The sequence below is a fragment of the Melanotaenia boesemani genome, chromosome 9, assembly GCF_017639745.1.
Source record: "Melanotaenia boesemani isolate fMelBoe1 chromosome 9, fMelBoe1.pri, whole genome shotgun sequence".
NCBI lineage: Eukaryota > Metazoa > Chordata > Actinopteri > Atheriniformes > Melanotaeniidae > Melanotaenia > Melanotaenia boesemani.
Genome location: NC_055690.1, coordinates 21,472,515 through 21,500,429, shown reverse-complemented (window position 1 = coordinate 21,500,429; position 27,915 = coordinate 21,472,515). Strand labels below are relative to the sequence as shown.

General features: G+C 37.8%; 1 protein-coding gene across 1 annotated transcript in view; it reads right to left on the bottom strand.

Annotated features, from left to right (window-relative positions):
- grik4 (glutamate receptor, ionotropic, kainate 4) overlaps nt 1–27,915 on the bottom strand; it is a 247,302-nt gene that overhangs the window by 105,414 nt on the left and 113,973 nt on the right. Inside the window, exons 3-4 of the mRNA XM_041995316.1 lie at nt 26,159–26,323; nt 20,817–20,914 (exon numbers count right to left, since the gene is read on the bottom strand). Coding sequence (XP_041851250.1) covers nt 20,817–20,914; nt 26,159–26,323 — 263 coding nt within the window. The remainder of the gene's footprint in view (nt 1–20,816; nt 20,915–26,158; nt 26,324–27,915) is intronic.

Genomic DNA, 27,915 nt, shown 5'->3' with positions numbered 1-27,915 from the left:
TAACTGCTCCGCTTTTAAATAATTTGGTAGCTTCTCTGTGAATAGAATTTAATAACAGTGTGAGTGCTCTGGTGAAGGACAGGTGGGTGTTAGATGTGTGAGGAGAGAGAACCATTGTGCAAGAGAAAGACAGAATTAGGCAGAATATGGAAAAACAGAGTGATAGAAACTGACAGTGTGACTGACAGAGAAAAAGAGCAATGAAGTGAGATGAGGCTGAGATGAGAAACAGCATCAGTAAGACAGGAAAACAGAAATACTTAAGCACACGTAATAACGGAAAATAGGAAGGGAGGAATAGCAAATCAGTGCTCATTAAATAGTGTCATTGAATTTAGCAATGTGAAATTCAACTGTTGTCAAAAGCCATCTCTGTGATGCTCTGCTTTTTATTAATTTCTTAAGACATGCAGCCTCAAGGGTTTCTATAACAACATCAGGCTTTAGCTTTGTCATTCTTTATTCTCATAAGGCTATAAAAAGCATTGCCTTTAGGAACATGTTAGAGTGTAGTGACTCTAATTTACTGTGCAAAAGATGCAGCTAATATTGGTGTAATAAATACTCTGAGCTTTTTTCATGACTGGATCTAAATGTTCACATTCTGCACCTCATGTCCAACATGTAATTTAACATTCTTTTGACTGAATCAACAGAACAATATACCGTGTCTTTCTGGACACAGATGATAGAGTCTGTTATCACTTCAGGTCCTGAGAACCTCGTGCCTAGGTGGAGGGGGTGTTGCCATGGTAATGCACCGACACAAACCCTGTCATGTGGCAAAAATGCTGAACTAATTTAAACATTTACCATGGTTAACAAAGTGAAGCATTATACTTGCACTTCAATTAAGGATTGATTGGTTTACAGCTGAGCTCCCGTCTGTCTTCTCAGTACATCACTGCATTGTGGGAAGTCTTTAACAGTGTAGCACCCATTCAGAAAAGCATGCATGTATAAAAAAAAAAGACAAACAAAAGCAATAATAAAACCATTTATACATACACCTATATAGTGTACATCAGAATGTGTAGTGTTACTTTAATTAAATGCATTGCTTTGGATAAGTTTTAAAGGACACACGTTGTTCCAAACTCTCCATGCATTTCCTACATAACATTTAAACCAAATGATGCCCTGATTTTGAGAAAAAGGTGCACAAAGTTGTACTTTTTTATGCTCCCAAATGCAAAAGGTAAAACTCTTATGCTTTTTTAGTTTGTGTATGACGAAAATATTACTCAAAGATTCTGCTCACTCTGACATGGATGTGGGCTCTTGTCCATTTATATATGTATGTGAGTGTGTTTCCTGCAGTGTGACAGAAAGGCTGGCAGGTCTGCAGACAGAAGTTTGACAGGCGTTTAATGAGGAAGCTCTCACGGGAAACAGGGTTTGCACAAGAAACACACATACACACTTGCACACATTGAACATTGGAAAAGGAGCTACCTTCAATCAGTAGTAAAGATACCTTAACCCAGTGCAATGCCCCTACAATATAGTTGCTTCAATTACACTGAGTCTGCTCTCTGAACTGGTTAGTTAAGCCTATTAAAAAAAGATTTAAAAAAGCCCCCATGTTTTCAAAATTGTAGGACATTGAAGTCCAATTGGCCGTTTGCTTTTCTTTGCATAGGCTTAGCAATAACCTTTCATAACTCTCCCCATCAACTGAAAATTTAAATTTTAGGAGGTTACATATCTGACAAGGAATTAGTGAGGAGACAGATGCTCTGTGCTGGAACGTAGGTGAAAGCTAATTTCCCTTCCGTGCAGTCCAACAAGCTCTGGGTTGCCTCGGTTGTTGAGCTGACAAGTGTCCAATTCATTCTACCTGACCACTGTGAAGGTAACGGTGTGTGCTGATAGGAGGTCTGAACGAGAGGAAGCAGTGATGAGGCGCTAGATGTGCAGCGTGCCATATGGACAGCTGACACAATCAGCGACGACATCTGCTGGCTTTGACTCAGAGGGGCAGCAGAACAAAATTGTTTAACAAAGTATCACTGGACTTTTGTGGGTCTTGGAACGCATGAGCCACAGCTGTAGGAAGGTTAGCATTAGCGCTGCTCCATCTGTGATGTCTGAAGTGACTCATTTACATCATTGCACATTGACCTGGCCATCAATTAGTATACAACACATGTTTGGCAGATAGACAGAATTGTCCTTTAAAACACAACAATTTGGCCAAATGGACAGCATCCACTAAGTCTCACTGAGTTGATACAAGGTTTTGTGAAGCCAGAGAGACACCAGTCTATTTATGATCAAAAAATAGGCATAGGCATCTAATCAGTTAGAGGATGATCAGTTGTAGAAAACTAGCCAAAAGCTAAACATAGAGTCTGAAGTCTGGACTGAAGCAGCCTATTGCAAGTAGGAGAATTATGTTGGCCACTGAGCATTACAGAACAGATGCTGTTGGAGACATTGTCCATCAGTCAGCGAGTGTGATGCCAAGGCTGGAATGCCAAAGCGAAGTTGGCAGGGATGATGTTGGAGAGTGACAGGAAATGGAGGAGCACAGGTGGTAGTCTATTATAGCGACCCAATCCCCTTTTGAACCAAGAGGTTTATGGGGGATTTGGGAGACCAGCTGTTGGCATTCAGAAAAGGCAAATAAAAATATCAGGGAGAGAAAAAAAAAGGGAGATGAGACGCTGAGGATAAGTGAGTGTCAATGCTGACGTATCAACAATCTCATCCCTGACCGCGTGCTTATCCCAGCCTCAGCTCTTACAGCCAGATCTCTATTTGTGCTGGTAATGAGCCTGCATCAGGTCCCTAAAGTCGGAGCACGGACAGACGAGTGATAAAGATGAAGTAGGCTGTGCGTCCCACGGTGCCTTTTAGGGGAGTGGAACATTGACCACAAGATCTCTATCTCATTGATCAGCCAGTTCAGAGAGAAAAAAGTTCCTTTTCTCCAGAGAAGCCTGTTCCTTACTCCACTGCTTTGTCTAAGAGCAAATTTCTTTGTGAAAAAGAAAAGGAGAAAAATGCTTAAAAACTCTCCATTTGACTCCAAGCTGTTTTAAACAGCAGAATATAAAGAAACTAGGATTGGATTTGGGAAGATGTCATAACAGTCTTGTATGTATAGTATTCCAAGTCTATATGTGTTTATCAAGCCAGAGAAAACATTTTGGTATTGTTCATTTCTCCATCAGGTGCTTTGATTATTAATGAGTTTTCCTTAATCTAAAATTGAAATAATCTATTTCTGGGAATCTGGCCAAATGTTTGACATACATCTCCAGAACAAAGCACAGCTCAGTTTTACACAACAAAATTACTAAATAGTTGGCCAACAAATCAGAACCTGGCCTTTGAATAGCACACAAGCAAGCTGAGACACAAAATCTGAATGTTGCAGATCATTTTCAGATCACAGAGTGAAAACAGAAGCAGATTCATTAAATAAGCAGCTGTCGGAAAGCTGAGCAGCATCAGCTGGGTTGTGTAATGTCTCCTTTCAAAACAGAGTAAAATTGCAGTACTTGATAGAGCTGACTAAGATAAAACAAAGCAACATTGTAATATGGTTGTAATGTGAGGCAGTCCTCTGGTTGACAACAGTCTGCTAAACTGAAATCAAATTTGCTTGCTGCTCACCTGGGAGTCAGTATGTTTTCCCCTGCATTCACCTGACTGATGAAATCAAGACACTGTGTCCTGACAAGGCAATAGATTTGGATATCTGTTCACTGGATGTGCTAGGTTGGCTTTGACAAAATAGATCAATAATGTTTTGAGAAATGGGTCAGTAGAGGTGACAGCTGTACTCTTCTAATTATGAAAAGGAAGAAACAGAAAATGCAGATGACACATCTTCTACACATCTACAGTGGCTGCAAATCATCGGATCAAATGCACCAACAGATGCGCATTAATGTGTGCCATCAAAATGCAAACCTTTATTAGGTTCTCAGCATGTTTTATTCAGAACTTGAATTAAATTACCACCACATTATTAGTTTTGTTATTCGGGCTCCTTTGTGCCTAAAGCTGCTTCCTGTAGTTTTAGCAAGACAAATGCTTGTGTGTACAATTATTTTGTATTGAAGCCATTGATGTCATTTTTCTAAATTCATTTTTTCAAACATACTTGAATATTAATTAGGCTTCTGTTTGAAAAAAAAAAAAACAATTGAACAAAATAAAAGAATTAATATTGAATAATTTTTGCCTTCTACTGAAACATTTGGAGTTTAGAGTGTATTCCTAAAATCTTTATACTTATATTAAAGTAAGTATCCAATATATAAAAGTTAATTCATAGATTTTCTTGTTGATTTGCTTTATGATCTACTTTCATTTATGTCCTGATATTACAGAACTTTTTGAAACAACTCAAAATTCATTGTTAAATTAATTATGAATTACACTCATAAACACCCATATCTCACAGATAAGATGAGGTTCTATTGCTGGAATCCTGATATAACACTTCTTATTTACACCATAAAGTACTGTTGCAGTATGACTTGTCATATAGCAGTGTACTCCAAAAAACAATACTATTTTCAGAATACAAAGCTTTCTCTTAACAACCATGCTATACACAGCATCGCTGCTCATTCTTCTGAAATGGTTTTCACAGTCGGCATTTGGAGGAACTAGATGCAGAAATGTAGGGTGGCAATCCTTGCAGGTAGGGAGCCTATCAACATAGTAATATAAATTAAAAATCTAGGGCATACTAGAAAACAAATGGAGCCATGTGAACTAAAAGTAATCATTTATTATTGTGAAACAGAGTGTATTATGTTTTAAACTGTTTACCTGCTCACGTAAGATCTGTTATAGCGAATGGGCACCAGCGTCAGAATTGTGTGAGCAAACTGCGATAATGGGAGTACCTCCGGTCTGTTTCGATTGGTTCAGCAGTGACTTTCCCTTTTTTTTTTTTATCTCTTCTCTCTCTTATTCAGAATTTCTGATGATTATTTCATTTTTCCCAGAGTGGCACGCTTGGCTTGTGGTCAGTGCACAAAAAGTAAATTAACCAGCGGATTTTCATCCTCTGCTTCTGTCTTGATGCAGAGCAGTGAATACGTTTGATAAACACATACCAGAGGACGGTAGACTTCTGCAGAAACTTTTTCAGGTGATGTGGTTCTGGCCGACGTGGTTTGGACATATGGCTGCTATAACAACGTGTCAGTTAGATGAAATGAATGATGAGAGAACAGGTGAGATGGTACACTTAAGGCAAGGCAAGGCAGTTTATTTGTATAGCACATTTCATGTACAGGACAACTCAAAGTGCTTTACATAAAACAAAGGCATTACAGATATTTAAAAATAGTAAAAGGCATCAACACATAATCACAATAAAATAATAAATTACATTAAAATGATTAAAAGTAAGATAAGTTTAAAATAAAAGTCAACATGCAGATTTCATGCATATGCACATGAGAAAAGAAATGTTTTTAACCTGGATTTAAAAATGTCTACATTTGGTGAAAGTTTAATTTCCACTGGCAGTTTGTTCCACTTGTTTGCAGCATAACAGCTAAATGCTGCTTCTCCATGTTTAGTCTGGACTCTGGTCTGGACTAGTTGACCAGAGTCTTTGGATCTAAGAGCTCTGCTAGGTTTATATTCTCTGAATATATCACAGATGTATTCTGGGCCTAAACCATTGTGGGATTTGTAAACAATCAGAAGGTTTTTAAAATCTAGTCTGTGACTGACTGGAAGCCAGTGTAAAGATTTCAAAACTGGTGTGATGTGTTCAGATCTCTTAGTCCTGGTTAAAACTCTAGCAGCAGCGTTCTGGATGAGCTGCAGATGTTTAATGCTCTTTGTAGGAAGTCCTGTTACAAGACCATTACAGTAATCCAGCCTACTGGAGATGAATGCATGGATGAGTTTCTCTTGGTCTTTCTGGGAGACTAGACTTTTAATTCTGTTGATGTTTCTGAGTTGGTAAAAAGCTGTCTTAGTGACAGCTTTGATGTGGCTGCTGAAAGTCAGATCTGAGTCTATCAACACTCCAAGGTTACGAACTTCGTTGGTGATTTTAAGAGCCCGAGTCTCCAGGTGTTTATCAATGCTAACCCTCTTCTCTTTGCTACCAAACAGAATAATTTCAGTTTTGTCTTCATTTAATTGTAAAAAATTCTCCTTCATCCAGGTTTTTATTTGCTCCAGACACTGACACAGTAAGTCTATTGGACTGTAGTCATCTGGTGACAGAGACACATAAAGTTGTGTATCATCTGCATAACTTTGATAATTAATGCTATAGTTCTGTAACATTTGACCCAAAGGGAGCATATACAAGTTGAACAGAAGAGGTCCAAGGACTGACCCCTGGGGGACTCCACAAGTCGTGGTCACTCGCTCGGATTCAAAGCTGCCGATCGTAACAAAATAACTCCGGCCTTCTAAATAGGACCTGAACCAGTTAAGGACCGCTCCAGAAAGTCCAACCCAGTTTTCCAGCAACAGCATTCTGTGATCTACAGTATCAAACACAGCACTGAGATCCAACAGAACCAGGACTGATACTTGACCAGAATCAGTATTCAACCTAATGTCATTTAACACTTTGACCAGAGCTGTTTCAGTGCTGTGATGAGGTTGGAAGCCGAACTGAAATTTATCAAGATTTCCACTTTCATTTAAAAAGTCATTAAGCTGGTGAAATACAACTTTCTCAACAATCTTGGAAAAAAAAGAGAGGTTAGAGACAGGTCTATAGTTGTTCTATATAGGCGTCTAGAGTCCTTTTCTTTAGGAGTGGCTTAATAGCAGCTATCTTTAGAGACTTGGGAAAAATGCCTGATGCCAGTGAGCTGTTAACTATCAGTAGGAGATCACTTTCTACTGAGGTAAAAACTGTTTTTAAAAAGTCGGATGGTATCATGTCCAGAGTGCATGTTGTTGATTTCAAATGCCAAACTGTTTCTTGTAGGAATTTTAAATCAACCATTTTAAATTGCGACATAACATCAGAAATATTTCCAGGTTTTAGACACAGACTAGTTTTCTTGTTTGACCGTGTGGAATTAATATTTTGCCTAATTGTTTAAATTTTTTGGCTAAAAAAGTTGGCAAATTGGTTGCATTTCTCAGTGGAAAGGAGCTCTGGTGATATCTGTATAGGAGGATTAGTACGTTTTTCAATCATAGCAAAGACAGTGCGAGAATTGTTGACATTCCTGTTAATCATTTCAGATAAATGCAGCTCTCTGGCCTTGCACAGCTCATTGTTATAGTTACTCAGGCTTTGTTTGTACAACTCATAGTGAATTTGAAGTTTATTTTTCAGCCATTTCCGCTCTGTTTTTCTGCATTCTCTTTTTAGACTGCTAACCACAGTGGTGTTTCTCCATGGTGTTTTTCTGTTTGATCAAGGTGCTCTTGATTCTTATCGGTGCAACAGCATCCATTACATTCAAGACTTTCAGATTGAAATGATCCAGGAGTCCATCAACTGACTCTGCACTGGTTGTTGGTAACATATCTATGGCCTTCACAAACTTAGCACTTGTTCTTTCATTAATGTACCTCTTCCTAATGGAGAAGCAGGTTGGTTGGACATTCTGCGTTATCAGTAAATCAAACAAAATACAAAAATGGTCAGAAATGGCCAAGTCAGTGACCACTACAGAAGAAATTTCCACACCCTTTTAAATAACCAGGTCCAGAATGTGACCTTGAATGTGGGTCGGTTGTTTTACATGTTGACACAAACCAAACATGTCCAATATGGAAGAAAATTCCTTGACATTACCATCCGTCATGTTATCTATGTGAATGTTAAAATCCCCAGTTAAGATGAAATGGTTCAAATCAGTAGAGATAACCAACAATAATTCAGAAAATTCATCAATAACATTTACACAGTGTCCTGGACGTCTGTAGATGATTAGAAATAGGATTTTAGGAATGCCCCTTAAAATAAAACTAAGATATTCAAAAGAAGTAAAATCAGCAAATGAAATCTCTTTACATTGGAATGAATCTTTAAATAAGGCAGCTTCTCCTCCCCCTTTCCTCCCGTTTCGACATTTATTCATAAAACTAAAATGAGATGGTGCTGTTTGATTAAGAACGGTAGCACTTGTGTCTTCTGTTAACCATGTTTATGTCAGAAAAAGAAAATCTAAACTGTGAGAAATGATGAAGTCATTAACTAACAGTGACTTGTTGGACAGAGATCTAACATTAAGTACATCTAGCTTTATGAAGTTTACACTGGTCTCTGTTGTAATCTGAGTTATACAAGGTACAGTTAACAGATTAGATCGATTAACCCCACAAACTGACCGTGTTCGATTCCTTATTTTACTAACTAACACAGGAATCCTACTGGGTCCAGGCTTGATCTCAGAACAGCTGTAAGTAATAACAAAACTACAGCAAGGACCCTGAACGCATCATGGCATGTTATCTTTGTTGTGAATTCTGCTCCTGCTCTGACAACCTCCTGCACATCCTCCCGTGCCCTGCTCTGCCAATCTTAAAGACTCATTTTGAAAGGGTTACTGTCTATAGATGCAATAAGTACATTTTTTAAATGCAGCGGTACCAATCTGGATAAAAATCCCATGAGCAGCACTAAAGAGCAAGTTAGTGGAAGTTGTAACAGCGTCCTGACAGATTTCAAAGTAATTCACCTTAATTTTATCTATTTTGTACAACTTTGTATGTTCCTGTTTGACTTGGAGGGAAGAAACTGTATCCTGCTGTATTGAACCCTTTGAGTCTGTGTGTGTCCCAGCATGCAGGCAATGGACTGAAAAAGTAAGTTCATGATTTTTTTTTTCTACTTGAAGTTCATGAGAGAAAGTTTACAGTTAAACTCATGAACGTATGTTTATTATTTATACACTTTAATGTAAGATTTGGGATATGTACTGCTGCTGTCTCTGCTGACTGAATTTACTATTGTTTATATGTTGTTAATACTGAGCACATGCACTTGTTTTACTAGTATTGAGAGCTTGACTGTTAGAACTAGTGACAGGGTATTATAGCCACAGCTTGTTTTGGGTCAGCAGCCACACAACATGTGGATGTAAAGTCTTGAAAAGGCATTTTTTAATCCTTATTTTATATTTTGTTTAATATTTCTAAATGTTCCAACACAAAACTATAAAATGTATACTTTGCTTCTTAGAGTAGTCAGGGAATAAAAAAACCCACAAAAGAATATTTTCTGTGTCTTGTCTCACCCCCCATGATCACGTCACACAAATGACAAATTAGATGGTAAAAACTAATTACAAAATCACACTGGAAGAAGAAAAGAGTAAAAGAAAAAACTCCAAAACCAGTTCAGCCTATAGTTGAGGAAAGTTACTGTGGATTTTTTGAACTTGCAATGTCAGAAAACTGCAATACATCTTACTCTCCTAATAATCTTTGTTTGACCTGTCCTGGTGAGGAACAGTGGTTTTGAGTTTTTTCCACTTACACAGCTTGACTGTAGATAGTGGAGTCCAAACTCATTTCCCATTTATTATCCACAACTCTTTTTGTGAGCTTCTCAGAAAATTGCTTTTTTTGAGCTACCGTACAAATCTAAAACAGGACTCGTAAAGCTCAGACACTGACAGATCACTTCCAGAGAAATAAAACAGGCCCCCACACACATAATTACTATCCTACAGACTGAAAACATTTGACTTTAATGTTGAAATTGAATTAACTTATATAAAAATTTCTTTCACACACGTGTAACATGGATCATTTTCTTCAGTAAAGAAGTGATCAATTTTAACATTTCTTAGGCTTTATTGGTTTAATTGGCAGTTCTTTTTTCTTTCAAGAATTGTGCAAAAACTATTTCTTAAGGTCATAATTATGCAGAAATTCAGAACTTAAGCACCATTGTAAATGCAAAACAGAAATGCCAGCGTTGCATTGGGCATATTGGTTTTCTGGAATAATTAACACAATAGCAGCTTATACTTCACTGAAACTGTGTCCTAATAGAGAAAGTTAAAATCATGCAAAAGGGAACAGCCATCGACTACACTATGCAGCCTAGTCATTAAGAAGCACTAGAGGTTTATCCTTTAATTTGAGGGAAATAGAAAAGCTCTTTAGAAGTCCAGGAAGGGAAATAAATGTGTGAGGGATGATGCAGTCCCAGTTCTGAGACTTCTTAAGCTTAGCACCTGCTATTAGACTGTTTCTACTTTTACATCAGAGTCTAATGTTCAATTTCTAAAACCCTCCTATATATATATATATATATATATATATATATATATATATATATATATATATATATATATATACACACACACACACACACAGATGAATATGATGCACACAAGCAAAATAACTACTGAATTTTCATAGAAGTCTTTGTAGGATTTTCTTTTCTTTATGTAAAAAAAAGCACTTTTTCTTTCCATCACATTAATTCCAGTCATAAAAACAACTACAGAGAAGAACAAGTAAAACGAAAGAAATAAAACTACTCGATGAAAATGTGAAAATTGGAATATGAAGTGCATTCAGCTTTGGAATGAAATTGCACAAAACTGTCTGAAGCAAAAACAACAAAAATTGTGTAGAATTGTTTTATCTGTATAAATAATAATAATACATTAGATTTATATCAAGTCACCCAAAGCCCTTTATATTGTGGATCCATTATTCACACACACATTCACACACTGACGCTATGCAATGCCCTCAACCACAACCCTTCAGGAGCAATTGAGGGGTTCAGTGTCTTGCTCAGGAACACCTCGACATGGGCTCGACAGGTGGGGATTGAACCGGGAACCCTTGGGCTGCAGGACAACAACTCTACCCACTGAGCCATGCTGAAATGCTGAAATGCTGAAATATTGCAGACGCTCTTCTGCTACTGCATAATACAAGACACTGATGTGGCTCCTTCATTAGCTGGGCAGAAAATCTGCCCTCACACCAGCTTCAGAATTAACTGCAACTCCAACATTATTTATAATGCACTTCAAAGTTAGGATGAGCGGGAGTGTGCAAGGAAATAGGTGTGTGCATGTGTTTCTGTGTGTGGTTGGGGGGGGTTAAGTGCACATTATCAAGAGGAGCCTTACCCATAGGCCTCCCCTTGGCAGAGCAAATTTGTTCAGTACGATACAGCAACCAGATTATCATTTTGCTTGCTATGATGCTGGACAGGACAAGTAAAAAACAAAAAAAAAATGCACTTCAAAAGCACCAGGTGGATGAAACAAGGTGCTGCAATGTGCACACAACATCTTATTTAAAAAAAATAGTATACAAATAACTTAAAAATATAAAATAAAATAAAGTAAAAAAAAATAAATTAAAATAATTAAAATAACTAAAATCATATCAAACTGAAATCAGATCAAAATGTCAACATCTTATTTGATGTTAAAAGCCAAGGTGAGCAGATGGGTTTTAAGAAGAGATTTAAAAATAGATAGAGTGGGGGCCTGTCTAATGTGTAAAAGCAGTTGTTTCCACAGTTTTAGGTGCTGCCACTGCAAAGGCCCTGTCCCCTCTGGGCTTCCGGATAGTTCTGGACACACTCAGGAGGAGCTGGACAGCCAACCTGAGGGCCCGAGAAGGTACATGGGGACGGAGGAGCTCAGAGAGGTACAATAGGGCAGCACCATTTAAACACTTAAAAACAAATAAAAGCAATTTAAAATGGGTCTAGGCAGCCAATGAAGAGAAAATGAAACGGGGGTGTTGTGCTCATACTCGTGCGTGCCAGTAAAAAGATGTGCAGCTGCATTTTGTACAAGCTGCAGTCGAGAAATAAAGGACTGATTCACCCCAATATAAAGTGCATTGCAGTAATCCAGCCGGGTGGTTACAAAGGCATGGATTACTGTCTAAAAGTGCTGCGGTGCTAATTAAGACCAATAAGGTGTCACTTGCTGCCAAAAGAACAGCCCTTGCAGCTACAGAGAGTTTGAGTTTACACATAGTTCTTTTAGAGTCAACCTACAACTACAGTGCAACAGACCTGATACACAACCCATAAAAAATTAATTGTGAGACTGATGGAGGCTGAATAGGAAAAGAGGGAGCCACTGTTTGAAAACTCTCTGCCAGTAGTTGTCTCTATCAGTTTTCTTAAAATGCTCAGATTGTGACCTTCAAATCATCTGTAGCTGGTATCTGAGATGGAGTGATTTAGAAAAGAAATGGCAGCAAGAGACAACTGAAGAGAGAGCAGAAAGAAAACAAAGAAATGAGTGAGGGCTGAGACTTTTTCAGGGGGATAATAGCTGATATTACAGGTCAGATGAACACAGAAAGGTGGGAAACTGGTACAATGAAAGTAAATAACAAACATAAAGAAGACATATGACAGTGACTGAAATGAAAATGCTATAAGTTAAATCAGCACAGGTAATGCAGAGAAAAGGAAAAGTTGTTTATTATCGTTGTCTTGATGCTTTTCAGGATGGTATATCTGAAACAGACCCATTTTGCTGGTGTATTAATCATTTTTTCCCTCACCACTATGTAATCATGCAGATGGGTTAGTTGTGAAGGTTAAACAGTAACCCATGACCGATTGCATGTGATTGCAACTGATCCATCTCCTTGACAACTGAGCAAACACTTTCAGGTAAAACAATTACAAAAAATTACTTCAAACAGAAGACTGAGAAAAATAGATGCCATTCCATCCATCTGGAGAACTTAAGGTAGGTCACCACATCAGATTTAATATGGCACTTACTTTTGCTTGAAGTAGGCTCTCAAGTGATGGAGGCACAGACCCTGAGATTTGTCCTTTAATTGATACTTGGATAGCTCTCAATACAACTGCACTGAACAAATAACTAAATTTGTATCATGCAGTGTTCACAAAGCACCAAACTGGGTAATAAATGAGGTGGATGTGATAATGGGAGATATAAATTTAAATTCTGAAATAGTTGAATGAAGGAGTGATGTGTTGAGCATCAAGCTGGGACAAAGAGAATTCCAAGACTTTGGAGTGAAGGTGACCCTGACTGTGAGCTGCTGTTTAGCTTTTAGATTCATTCTTCAGATCTTGTTTAGATACTGCCTCCTGCAATGTAAGATTAATTTAAAGCTGCTAAAACTCTAAACGTAATTACAATTATTATAAAAAATATATTATGCAATGATGAGTAACAGAGCATAAAATAATATGAAGTCAAAAGATTGATGCAGTAACAGTCATTTATCATCTGCTTCACAATATGAAAAGGCAATGTTAAAACATAAATTACTTTAATCTAATAACAGAGGGAATACAATACTTGGATAACAATTGTGTGCAACTGTGTGAAGGAGCTTGAAAACTAACTGTACAAGTTGATGTTGATGTGGGATTCTGGCTTTGCTGGAACCAGCTGTAGTAGTGCAACATCTGGAGGGGAGAAAGTGAGCAAACCCACCAGGAGAACAATGTCTGGCCAGGGAGGATTTGCTGGGTTGGCTGGCTGGTTTACCATGTGACAAAACGATGCGCCAGAACGTGTGTACTAAGCAGCTGGACAGCTCTCCCATCAAAATCACTCTGAACACTGCAGGGTAGGATTCTGGACATGTGGGTGGAAAAATAACTGATCAAAAACTGCATTTACCAAATGAGTTTCTTATAAATGCTTTGCAATTATGACAAAAGAGAAGCAATAAACCAGAAAAATCTTTATCTGTGAAAGCAGGAGCTTCAAATCTGGTCAAAAAATTTCACAAGCAATATACTGATCTGATGTTGGGCGACTGCTCCTGTCTGGTTATATGCAGAAATCCCACAGAGTTCATTTGCCTACTAATAAAGCAATCTTGAGAAATGCATTTGACTCCAAAATGTCTTGGAAATAAACTCAGTCTCAGAAAGTAAAAACATGTTTTATTTACTGGGACTGAATGAGATTTTTGGCGTTATCGCTTTCTCTCCCTCTCTCTCTAAGAAAAAAACTAAACAAGGGAAGAAATAGAAAATGAGACTGAGTGAGAGCTTCTGCCTCTGTGGGTTGAAAAAAAAAAAACCTAAATGCCTAACTAATGTGTACTTAAATGTCTGTACATAGATGACATTCAAATTGGAAGCAATTTTCAGATTGTTCAGAACATTTTCTCTTTCTGGGTGGTTGCTTGAAGATGCTTTGAGAGTATTTGAGGGAGTTTGAAAGCAATGAAGTCTTTCTTCAAGGCTTGGCTACAGCACTGAACCCCCCTCCCCCAGACTTCAATTCAATACGCTTCTTTTGTTTGCCCTGTAGACCTTAGGTTCACCTTTAAATCCAACCTGAGCACCACCTGTCTGAAATGCAGCTGAGTAATCTTCCTGCACCCCTGCAAGCATATGGTTTTGCAAGCCCAAAACAACCTCTGGGCATCAGACTTAACATTAATATTCATGAACACTTCTGACACATGTTTGAATCATAGTGGAATATGTTTCTCTGCTTAAGTACACATGGCAATATAGCAAATTTCATCCTCTATGGTAGATGAAAGGAAGCTAAGGATAAAACAGGATTTAACTGAGCTGAAGGTGTCTGGCCTTGGGACATGGTATAAGGCCAAAATAAATGTAATCACTGACATGCAATTAATTTTTATATGAAAGATTCCTTTAGCTAAAGACCTTGGTCCATTGTTTGGTATGAGTACCTGAAAACCAATAATTAGAGTTAAATAATAAACATATATTACATCAACAGAGATGCAGCACGTGCAGTTGGCTTCACCAGCCAAGTCAACAGTAACTGAAGAGCAGCAGGAGCCCCTCATTCAAAACCTATGGCAATATTTCTTATCAGAGGATAATAACCTGCCATTTTCTCTGAAATCCTGACACTAAAATTTGCTCACCACGTTGCCTGAGATGGACAGAACCTAATGCATGCAGTCAACCTTTTCTCTGCAGTGGCAGACCATTTCTATTAGTCACCATTAGTGTGAAACTCAGATGGGCTCAGTCCCACTCCTCCATCTCCTCAGTGGGAATAGCCTCGGCAGCAGCACGGGAACCCAGGGAGTGATTTATAGAGACTAGAAAATGATGTGCTCATCACCTAGTGGGGTCTGTCAGCTGCAATATTGCTGTCATTGTCCCAGGCAACGAGCCACTGGGGCCCAGCATCTATGGTTTTACATGCTCATAGTGAAGGATAAGGTGGTTAGACTCAGGTGTGCGCATAGTCTCCGGTGGCTGTTCAGGGTGACATGCTTTTACTTTGAATAAGAAAAATTACACATCATAGACTCCAGTTTAGGATGTGATTAATATAATATTCAGTTTTATAAATAATCTCTTATTAAATTCTTTATTCTAAGTGATAAATTGTATATTAACTAACCAGTACATCAATTAGGAGCAACAATGTGGGCTCTTAAGGAAGGCTCAAAGTGGATCCTTATATAAAAGTATATCTGTTTAGTCTATGAACCTCCAGATCTTGTTGCACAACACCAGGCTTTGTTTGAGTTTGTTCTGCTGCTAATTTATTTCTTCCCCCCTCCCCTTGAGTCATCCTTAGAAATGTGCTGCTGACTGTATGGCTACCAAGCACAGAATAAAGATTTACATTTTTTTTTCCAATAGATTGTTGGTTTCTCTGGTGTGCTACATAATGGAGCTGTTATTTGATAGTATAAGATTTGTGCTTCTCATCTGATTGCGGGTGAATCTGCTATTTATCATTCATAATGAATTATCTTACTCAGTAGGAAAACTTTGTCTCAATGTTCAGCTACTTCAGCCACATTCATATGGTACCATACACAATCAGAGGCAGGTGCTCCAGCACCTTTAGTCACACCCTTGACACAGACCTGCCTGTCATCAGTGAGTTTAGGTTGGTTGGTGATCTGTGACCTGATATCGTTGACAAGCTTCAGCATTGGTGACACTGATAAAGTGCATACACATTCATGCACGTAGCACGGTTAAAAAAGTATGGTTACTGCCAAAAGCCTTATGTTAGCTCCTGCATGCACTTATTTAAATAGAAACTGGGCCATTAAATTCTTTTAACAACCACAAAAAGAAGCATACCTATTAGGTGGTCGTTGTAGGGACACTCACAGCACACAACAAGCAGTGCTGCTGCCCATGGTGCTGAGGGAAACAGAACGGATCACCTGCATCATTTGAAAGATTTAATTAATTAAATAAAATCAATGAATAAACACACAATGCTGACAAAGCAATGCTATTTTTTTAACAAGCACCTGCAGCCTTATGAAAAAACTAAATGTAACCTAACGTGGACTATTGTTTTAGGGATCCCCCTTAGAGTATCAGCTGAGTGTCTTTAAGGGAGCCCCCTTTCAGAGGAGCCAAGGTCCTCTTAGCTCCCCCATTATTCAAACCCTAAGACTGACCTCGATCACTCTTAAGTATGAACTGTATGTGGCCCTGAGATGACACGCATGCGCAGAGGAAAACCTGACGTGACACACGACATGGTGTGTTTACAGAGGTAAATATGAATGCTACTCTCTGTAGTGTGTGTGTGTGTGTGTCAGTTTCGGAGTTGTTGCGCAGTCAGAGCCGAAAAAAAATTCCGATCTAACATTGTTTTGTTTGTTGTTTACATTCGATCTTACCGTGTCCCACCTCCTCTGGCACAGATTTGTGATTCTATCTCACTTCAATGGCGTAAAAGTCAGATGAAATACGACATGACCGTTTGGACTGAGGTCGCTGCGACACATATCGGATATGTATCCGATTTAGGACCACATGTGAAAGTCGGTTGGATTTAAAAAAAAACAAACAAACAAAACAAACAAAATAAATTTGTGATATTGAAAAACCGGTATGAGTCACATATGAGCAAAAAAATCAGAATTCAGCTGCAGTGTGGAAGGACCCCAACTGGACAAAATTTATTAATTCACATACTTCAGGCAGCTTTTTTCCTTGTGCGTTGTTGTGGCTCATCTCACTAACTTCTGCCTGCTATTTTACTGAATGTTTTATATTCAACAGTGGTGAACCACTGTTAATTAACTTACTGGCCTTTTTACAGATGAAAACACAGCTGCTCTAACCAAATTAACAGTATATTTAATAACAGACGCTGAATAGACCTTGCAGTCATTTTCAAAGTACAAACAACCTGACTGCCGATGTAAATATATATTTTAGTTTGTTTTATCATTTTAGAGCTTTGGTAAAACAATAGATGCCCTAATGTTATATCCTGCTACAGGGCAAAAGTCCCTCTAGAAAAGATTACTCAAACAAAACTTCAGGGACCTCCTTGTTATGGCAAAATAGTTGCAGATTCCCAACTAGCTGGGTGGGAAGGAGCACAAATAAAATAAGACATATCTCAGGGTTGGACATAAAATTGCTTCTGATAACATGCTGTTAAAATATTTTACAGGCAACAGCACCAATGCTGTGCTTATATAGAAACAGCACATCTTCGAGACAAACAAGAAGAGACAGCTAACAAACAACAAACGGATGAAACAGTTGATGTCACTGTTGTTCTCTTCTTCTTTTTAACTGGAGGTAGAAAAAGACTAAGGAAAAAAGAGTGTACAATTCCAATTAGCTACGTATTAAGCTCAAAAATGGAATTTACCGTGATGTTATTGTGAGGTAGGGCTGGACTGGGACAAAAAGTCAGGCTGTTCATATACTGCACACATGTGCTCACACAAGTACAGTCAGGCCACTTTCAGGTCCAGGCTGCCGGAAATTGTCCTGCTTCTCCCGTGGGTCAGTCTGGGCCTGTTGTCACATCACATTAAACTTTGCATTTCTCAGTGTATTACCCCAAACCATTTACAGTCTAACAGACTTCACAGGACCAGCTCAAGTGGACCCCAAGTGCCAGAACAACTTTAAGTGCTCTATAAGTGCTGATGGTTATGCCTTAATATTTCTGTAACTCTACTTAAGTGGTGTTTTCCGTGCAAGACCTTTTCTTGTTGTGGTAGATTAACGTACTGATAGTTGCTGCTTTTACCTAAAGCCTCTGAATGAATCCAACATTTTAAAAGGAAAAAACAAACACAACAAAAGAATCTCACTGCGATTTCTTAAAGCATTACTACACAGTTTTCTGACCTTAAAAAGTCCATGCTTCTGACTTAACAGGACAGTGAAATTCATTATGCACATTCCTAGAGCTGTCGATGCCGTGCATCGGAGAACAGGGAGAAAATGACAGAACAAGAGATAAGACAAGAGTTAATGTTGTACTGAATATTGCTGGCTAGAGAGAGCTCAGAGAAGAGACAGGAAGCAAGGTGGATGCTGAAGCCATCGTGTCAAGCCAGATATTTATTTCCATGATAATATTCAGTTGAAGAGACAGAAGGGGGACAGTATTTCTGCTTTAAAGTTATAGTGGACAAAAAAAACAAAGAACTATTAGAAACAGTTGATTGTATCATTAAAATTATATTTCTGTTAATGTATGCCTTTGTTTAACGCAGCATGTTTTTATAACCTTAAAATAAAATATTTACATTTATCAGCACAGCTCCTTCTACACTCAAGAATGGCCATTTTTCCATAGAAATATGATGGGAAAAAAAACATTCAGAATGATACTGAAGTTGCTTGTTTTCTCTTTTTCTTTTTCTCTTTTAGCCTACAGATGCAATAGGTTTTTGCCAGTGGGTGGACAACACTTGATATGGATGTTATCTACAACATGGCTGCTGCATGTATAATTCTTGGTATAATTTGAGAGTACATAAGTTTGAGTCTGGACTCAAATATCTGAATATTAACTGGCTCTAATGAGAAGGGCTAAAGAAAAACGGAGGGGCAATTCCACATCAAACACTACTATTTCAATAATACTACTTTTATTGAATATAAAATGACCATGACACTGTTGTAAAAGGATGAATGGTTTACCAAAGCAAGGATTAAATAGTCACACAATAAGTACAGGGATTGAGTTGTTCAGCATAAAATGTAATGCAGCTTCAGTTCTAAAACCAAAGAGCTGTATCCCCTATTTAAGTCTTATTTGTAGAAGACTGTTGCCAAGAGTGATTTGTGGATTCATTATAATATTACACTTACAGAGCAGATGAGAATGGATGCCAACTGGCATATCACAAACCCAGCTCTCTGTTTCTATGAAGCTGTCAAGTTATGTGCGATAACACATTGCATATTTTTCCTGTCAGTGTCACAGAACTGAATTATTTTGTGTTAGTCTGAGTACGGAGTACAGCTCTGGTATCAGCACTGGCCATGGCCTGCTGAGTATCACTGCTTAATGAAGTGTTACACGAGGAAAATACAAAGATTAATTTACTACGACAACAGCAGATCTTCTAATCCCGTCACTTTCTGTGACAAAAGCACATAACTGGCTCAGCTTCAAAGTACCACGTTAATCCAGATGATTACCCCATCTGTTAACAATAAAAAAGGATATATAAGGACAAAATCTGAGACAGTGTGAGGGAATCTTTAGGGCTAGTATCTCCTCTTTTACACTGAATTTATCAGTTAACGACTGGAGCAATGTGGATTCTCTTGTGATGAGGTCTTTAATATTCATATAGTGGTATTATCGCAGTCAGTGTTTCAGAGACGTTATTCCCTCCTGTCAGTGCCACCAGAGACTTTAGCAGCAGGGAGTCCTGGTTTGTCTACATTTATTACAGAATGATGTCTTTACATTAGCAGAGGCTCTTTAGTGACAAGGATGGTAATGGGATGTCTTTTAGTACAGTAGTCATGCTTATCACAGTCATGCAGTCAAAACATGGCTTTTTCTTTGTACCAAAGAGATAATTATGTGAGAAATGCAACACAACAACCTGGTAAAAAACCAAATGGTAAATCTGTAGTTTATATGCTAAAATGGGACAGAAGTTATCAATAGTTTTGAAACTGGCTTCATGAAATCAGTGGATTTCTACAAATACTATAGTATTACATTTGGTGAGTTGCAGCAAAGTAGTAAATTGTCTCTTAATGCCCGTGACAAGAAAACAGAGCCTCAGTAGAGATGATGTTTTCATTGCTGTCTGTGTCATCAAAATGATACAAACCTACAAAGCTGATTCGTGATGGAGAGATGAGGCAAGGCAAACAAAGAGCTTGATAAATATGGTAAAGATTCAAAATAGTTACCTGTGATTCAGACTCAGACATAGCAGAGTGGACGATCAGGTGTAGATTCACTCTCTCTAAATGCACTTGGTAAATGCACAGTACTTATATAGCACTTTTCTAGTCATGCTGACACCCCAAAGAGCTTCACACTGCATGTCATATTCACCCATTCACTCATACAGTTAGCAGACGACTGCCAGCCGTCTTCTTGTTTTTTAGTTATTTGAACCTAGCTTTTAATTTTTAATAAGCCAGAAACACTATTTCTTGACATCTGGCATCAAGATACATTTTTCCAGGTGGTATAAATCTGAAATCTTATTAAAACCTCCCAAGTCTCATAAACTAAAAATGTGTGGGCATACTGAATAGGTAGCTTTGTTTTTAGTATGTTTGTTGGGAAGTAAACAAAAAAAAAAAAAAAAAAGAAAGAAAAAAAATAAGAAAAAACTGGACTTTTATTTCTTTGTATTTGTTTCTACAACGCTCTAAAAAACAATGCAAGCCTGTGTGGGCCAAACCTTTCTGAGATAATGAGGGGAAAATCAGAAATAAAATGTCCAGCTGTGCTTTGATTTGGATAGAATGGAGAGTTATGATGATCGTTGAAGTGTTTCATCATTTTCTCTAACAACTTGGATTTCATTCCCCATCAATCGCCTTCAAGAACCTGCAAATGAGCATCATTGCTCCAAACTCTTAATTGAGATCAAACTGTAAGCAGGTTGCTTAATATTGAGCAATAACAACATTGGATGAAGGAACTCACCTCCTTCTCTCCACAAATATTGCTGATGATGGAGTTGGAAGCCGGGCTGGCAGATGGACCGAGGACTGCTACCACCCCTTTAGACATAATCTGGCACACTGAGGAAGTGAAAATAATAAGGAAAGGTGAGAGGAGAATAGAGAGAGACTAAACATAATAGTGGCAAAAAAAAGGTCAAATATTGACATTAAGCTATTAATGTATATATATGCTAGGCTCTGAACAGCAGGCTGAGCCCCAATCTTCTAAAAGAAGCCTGAACTCATGTGTCAGTGGAATGTGCACAAGGACAAATCCATTTGTCTTGATTTAAAGTTTTCTGCCAATGTGAGTTTATCCTGTGGGAAAGATTGACATGAACATGAAATGTTCTTGCATGTGGAGACAGAAAAATATAGAAATAGAAAGAGATCAACAGAGTTACAGACACAAAGAGACAGAAATAGTGATATCTGGGGGCTTAAGACTTAAAATCTGGTTTCTGAATATTTGCACATGAATGGAATAATATCCCCGAGATGTGACACATATCTCATCTTGTTCACCGAATTTTACATTTACAAGAACTGATTGAAAAACTTTACCAATGGGGGTGAAAACACATCTTTTGACAGGGACATTTCAGTGAAAATTAGTTTTTCTCCTCTTATGTACACATGCTTTCATCCTCCATAGTAGAAAAGAGAATGGCATTTCTTGTGAGTTTATAATCCCTGGTTTATAATTAACACTCAGCTGTCGTTAGTGTGAGGCTTGAAGAAGTGTGCTGTTCTCGTGTGAATAAAGTGTGTGTATGTCATGGTAATTTGGTGCTGGTTACTAGGGCAAATGCAATCAGCCATGTGTGTAAGAGAGGCAAAGGAGAACCATTTTCAGGCCTCCGTGGTGAAAGGGCATAGAATGGAATGATTAAAAAGTAATCCCATAGTCACCCGCGAGGCCTGTAAGACATGAATACACTGCACCTTACAAGATCAACAACATGCACAGGTATGCTCACATTCACACAGCATGCCCAAAAAACACACACATAAGAACACACACCTGTATTTGCACCTGTCTGTGTGGCTTCACTGAATTATAGAACTGACTGATTTGAGTGTATTGCCGGCATGCTGCGGTGATTTATTTACCCACTTTTTACACAGCTGGCTACACAAACTGGCATTATAAAATAAAACTATGATTTTTAAGTACAAGTCTCAGCTTTTATTTAAAGAAGATAACGTGTGTTTAATAGATATGACACAGCTGCCTGGATTACATGAGTTAAGAGTGTGAGTTGTTTTCTGAAATGATTTTAATTGTGTAGATGCAGTGGGATTGTTTTTCATGATCCCAGCTTGACTTTAAGTGTTATGAATTTCAGATGGATGTTTGAAGATGGCACATTCTCAGCATGAGTCTTGATGCACAGAAGAAAATAAGTAGCTCAGAAAATGCTATGCAACTTAAAAACAACAACAACAACAATAATAATAATAAAAGAAACTAAGTTGGTCATACAATTAATATAAATTCCAATCTGCTTTCAAACGTCTGCCTTCGTTGGCCACCACGGACTCCATGGAGTCGTTTGTCATACAGAAACTATACAATGTCTTGCATCAATTTTAAATTAAAAATCTATTTTGAGTGAAATTGCAAATTTAAAGTCAGAATCTTGTGTCTGCACCTAGGGCAAGTACTTTTTCAAAACTTAACCAGGTGGTGTCAGTGCACAGACCTGACCAAAGAGTAGATAAATAAAAAGATAAATACACTGAAATGAAAATTAAGTAAGTGCTCATCCAGACAGAAGACAAGCTTGGGTATACAGTATGAAAGTTGGATGTTTTAACACTCTCCTGACTTTTCTTCAATAAAGTCCTCGTTGCCTCTTAAACTGGCTTTTTTTCTTTATGTAATTAAATGACACATTTACAGTAAAGGTAGTAAAAGTGAGGTTGAAGAACTTTAATCAGTGGATTACATTTCGTGGCAATTTAATAAATAACCATGAGAGCTTTGTGTAGTCAAAAAGAGGTTTCTACAGTACAAAGCACAGTAAAACATGAGAGCTCTCTAAAATGTAAGAATCCGTGTTTTCATATTGAGTGTAGAGAGAAACTGTCAAAAACAGTGGAAAAAAAATAGAACACTGACATTTACTAACGATTTCATCGATATTGAAAGGGAAAAGATGACTGCCGAGGGATATAAGAGCATTTTATCTGTTCGGATTCAGTCAGAAGACGTAAAACATCCATGACAGAGTCGAGTAGTCAGTCATCTCATTTCTGTCTGGTTGAGCTGCATATTTCACTTGAAGACTGAACCAGAGGTGGCAAGACCCAAACAACCTGAGGTGACTAATTGTGTAGGTTCCCCGAAGAGCTGGGAGAACACACACATAGACATTAGGGGGGTCATGGATTTTTTTTTTTTCAACATCAGCTTGTACTACTAATCATGATAGTTAAAAATGAAAGTGTCAAAGCACAGAGATAAAAAGAGGAAAAAGTTCAGTGGTCTGGACCAGTGGTTCACAGACTGGAATCTTACAGCTCACAGGTGGTGTGCAAAGTTTTCACTCCATGCAGGCTGTAAAAATTAGATTTGCACATGTCCACAATTATAACCATTTTATTGGGTTATCAAAAGCTGTGTGAGTGTGAAGCACACCAACTACTGCTACACACAGAGTAGTGTTTTATTACTGAAAGGACAAGTGCTCCTAGGTTTGAGAACATTACATAAAATATTTCTTCAAGGAAAAAACAAAGCTTCCCATTAAAAAATATTGTTAAATTACTGGAGCATTCCCAGTTAAAATGGCAAATCTCACAGAGAAATTCCCTATCTACAATCAGACCAACACGTGGATGCAGGATCATGCAGCACTCCGCACCTGTTCAACCAAGTTTAATCAGAAAGTTTGAAATAGTTATTATCCATCACTGTAATATGTAGTACTTTCACAAATTATGTTGAAGTCTCGTGAGGGCAAAACGCTAAGCTGTTAAGTAAAATAGGCTACGTGTTCATCTTTACCAAGGAAATTAGAGTGATTCCAGACAGGTGATGTGTTTTTAAATGAAAAAGGCACACATTCAGAATACATTTTTACTGGTTTCCCATGAAGAAACACTAGAGAGCAGCTTGCATTCATGTAATCCGCCACACAAAATGGAAGGCATCTGGTCTGCAGCGTCTGCATTGTCTCTGGTTGGCCGTGGACTATTACACACCTGCGAATTTGAAGATGAAGTCAAAAAACAGCGTTCCGGGTGAGCAGAAATGTAGCCGTAAAGCTTTGCTTGTCATGAGGCAAAAGATGGACAGTCAGAGGAAATAAAGACTTGAAGACTTGAAGAACCAGGAACAAAAAGCCTTTCATGGGATAAAAAAGATGTTTCTGTTTCCAGGTGTTCCTGGTAGCTTAAAAGTAAAGTATTCATTGATTTTAAACATAGTAGTGAAAGAACGGCCACTCTTAAACAGAAGCATCGTTCGGGAGTTGTGTACTTTACAGGCAGAAGTAGTTGCTTGGAGAAGGGGAAAGGACTTTTTCTTTCCAGGTAGTGCTCCTCTGTGATATTTCCATCCAACTGTGGCTGCTGATCCGTCCCTAATCCAATTCCTGACTCTAATCACTTACACACACTTTCGCATACAAAACATTTGTGCTGTATACGCACAATCCAGCCTGCACACACCAACACATTCTACTGCACACACACACACACACATAGAGAATCCTGTGCACACACAATCACACAAGCAAGCACTTTTAGGATGGGGCAGTCTTTATCCAGAGAAAATAACACACTGTCCTGTTGTTTGGTAAGTGACTTGTGTATATCTGTAGATAAAACCACACCACTGATGCTGACAGTTGTGAGAGTGAGATTGTATAATAGTGAAAATCAATTTCTTCACTTCTTGTCACAGCAGTTTTTATGGGTCATTTTCTAAAGACACACACTGTGCACTATCGATTTTGGAGGGTTTCATTAAACATAAAAAAAAAAAAAAAAACGTATCAGTAAATACTAAGACGTGAGGTAACTGTGCAGTGTGCTGTGGTTCTGGGTATATGTCAAGTGACAGCATTAAGGCAAATGATAAAAAAAAGGATTCTCCAGTTAATGGTGCCACTTATACAGTATAATATCATAATGGTCCATTTTTAACACCTTTTTTATGCTTCTAAATTTAAAGTCCTTTGTACAGTGGCATACAAAAGTTCTGCCTATATTAAACTAAAGGGTACATTTTAACTTTACCAGATCACAAGAGTTGGTTCAAAAAGGCCTCGTACATCTTTGGATTTTCAGGGACAAATGTTGGACTTTCCTGTGCAGATACACAAAAGGTTTTTATCTGAAGACTCTCGAAAAAAACAAAAAAAAAAAACTGTATTAGTGCAGATGTGGCTGCACAGTAGAGCAGGCCTTTAGTGTGTGCTTACGTCTGTAAATCTTACTTTTGCACTTAAATCTCAGTTTATTTTTTTTTTCCTTTTGAGCAATCCTACTTTCAGAGGGTTTTTGGTCTTCCAGACCAAAGTGAAACAGCGTCTTTATAGCACTGTCTTGTTATTGCTTTCTTCGGCTTTGTGAGCATCCCTTAATTTACTTTCCTGAGTACTAAAACAGCTAATTAGAGGAGCCTACAGATGCTCAGTGTTGGGATATGGTTTATAAGTGTATAAAGAGTGTATGAAGCTCCTAAATGTGTATCACCAGGTATTTTTCTTTTGTAAAACATTATCTGAAAGCTCAGATCTTTGTAGGTGCCCCAAGATTTGCATGGTGCTCCTTTCCTTTTTTAGTTAAAAGTGAATTACATTCATCACTTGTTACGTTACCAAGTAACATTAATATTAAATAACAGCATAATTATTCTGTAAAAATAGGTTTCATCAGCTATGTATGTGCCAGAAATCTCATTGAAAGATGCCAACATATCAGGAAATAAAATTCTGCCTAAAAAACATAATTAAGTTTGGACCCCTGCAGGTATGACAAAACAATGGGACAAATCATTTTGAGTTCCTGAGCCATGCAAAGCCCTTATTTTCTATAATTTGGTAGAAAACATGAACAAAACAAAAACATAAGTGCATAACACTGAATATAAAAGTATTCAGTTTGAAATGATCGGCTTCATCCATCCTGTTTCTATACCTGTTTATTCCAGGGCATGGTCGTGTGGAGCTGGAGCTTATCCCAGCAGCTATTCTCTCCAAACTGAAACACTCAGACTCATACACACAACAAGGTCAAACCCCCACAGGCAAAAATACAAACTGACTTTTCTATATCAGCTAATTGGTATTTCATCCTAATGTTACTTACTTGTTTCCCCCATCTCATATTCACTGTCTCTCAGCAGTTCAAAGATGTCCACCTCCAGTTTACCAGTGGTGGAGCGGTTGCTGCTTCTGTTGATATTTTCTTTGGCCAGGGTGATGGCCAGGCGTTCTCCTCTGCTGCACTCCATAGGATCATCAAGGATGGCAGCTGGGGAGAAGTGAAGACAAAATACCAATGGATTACAAGAGTGAGAAAAACAGTTGATACATGCTGTGTTGATCCATCCTAATATCTTTTAAACATTCTTTCCAAAATAGATAAGAACCAATGTGATTTGCACCACTAGTGATCTACGACCCCACATCCTTTTTAAAAAAAAAATAAAATCTACAATAAAAGTTAATTCTACTGAAAGCTGCTACCATGGTGCAGAGATTTATTGAGACCACTATTTATGTGGTGTTTTGAGAGCGCTGCTTGCCATTAATCTAGCATAGTTACAAAGTAACACCGTGTTATTAAATGCAAACACTTTGGGAGCAACTTTTAATATTAAGAACATATTTCTGTTTTAAATCAGTGAGTTTGATATAAATATTACACCTGTATAATAAAACCTTGAAAGCTTTCAAATTTTTAAGCCACTCAAAGGTACTTTTAAAAAGGCTGTAAAAGGACAAAGTCATAACATCCTGCTTAAGGCAGCAAAGACATCTGCTTGTTTGGCTTTCATAAAATGACTCAAGTCACTGTAGCAGTTTCTCAGAGAAGCAGAGTAAGTTTCATATCAAATTAAATCAACTTGGCATCTGATCATTAAAAAATGATGAGACAACATGTTATCTTTGGGATATGATTTATGCACATGCTGTATGAAATATTTGCTGTAATGTGGAAATGCAATCAGATGAACTGATTCCTGTCTTGCTTAGCTAAACAAATTATAAAAGGGATTTTATGTGACTAATGCTCTGATCTGCATTATGCAGAAAACTTCATTTCTCCACAATGAGACTGCGATGACTGATACCACATAGAAGTCAAACTAACAATTTCCTTTGAGCACTAAACCTATTTCAGAGATATTGAATTAATCACCCATCTTATACTATCAGGCCAAAGAACAAATCAATAGGTTAGTACTGCTGTGATTAATACAAGTGTATACATCAGTAAATTTGTGCCCAGTGCATTTTTTAACTGGGAAAGATGGTGGAGAACCATCATCTTTGAGAATGAAAAAAAAATGTTAAATAAAATTTTGATCTTGATCAGAAATAACATAAATGTTTGATAAAATCAAAAAAGAGGAAAATCAGCAACAGAACTTACTGCAATATTTAATAGTGAAAGTAAGAACTTTTTTGAATGCACAATGTGATGAGAACTGAAAGTGTTGGGTCTAAAAAAGCAGCATTAAAATGATCTGAAGTTGATTCAGTGAGTCAACAACATGGGAAAAAAACAAACAAACAAAAAAACTTAGTTGACTGGACACGAATTCATAATAAGGAAAGATCAAGTGAATTTTTTTTTCCCTCTCTGTTAGTGCATGCATATTCAAGAACAACAACACCACAATTAATCTGGCTTAATTGGTAAAGAGTGGTCCAGGGAACCAGACTGTTGGCCTTAACCCCTTTGAGAATCTTTGGGATGCAGTGCAAAGACTTAACGCAGGGATTAGACTTTACCATCATTGATCTTGGTGAAAAATTAAAACAATTCTGGATGAAAATTGTTATGAGATTGCATTTGCTTATTGGCAAATGGACTAATAGATTTGTTTTTACTGGATC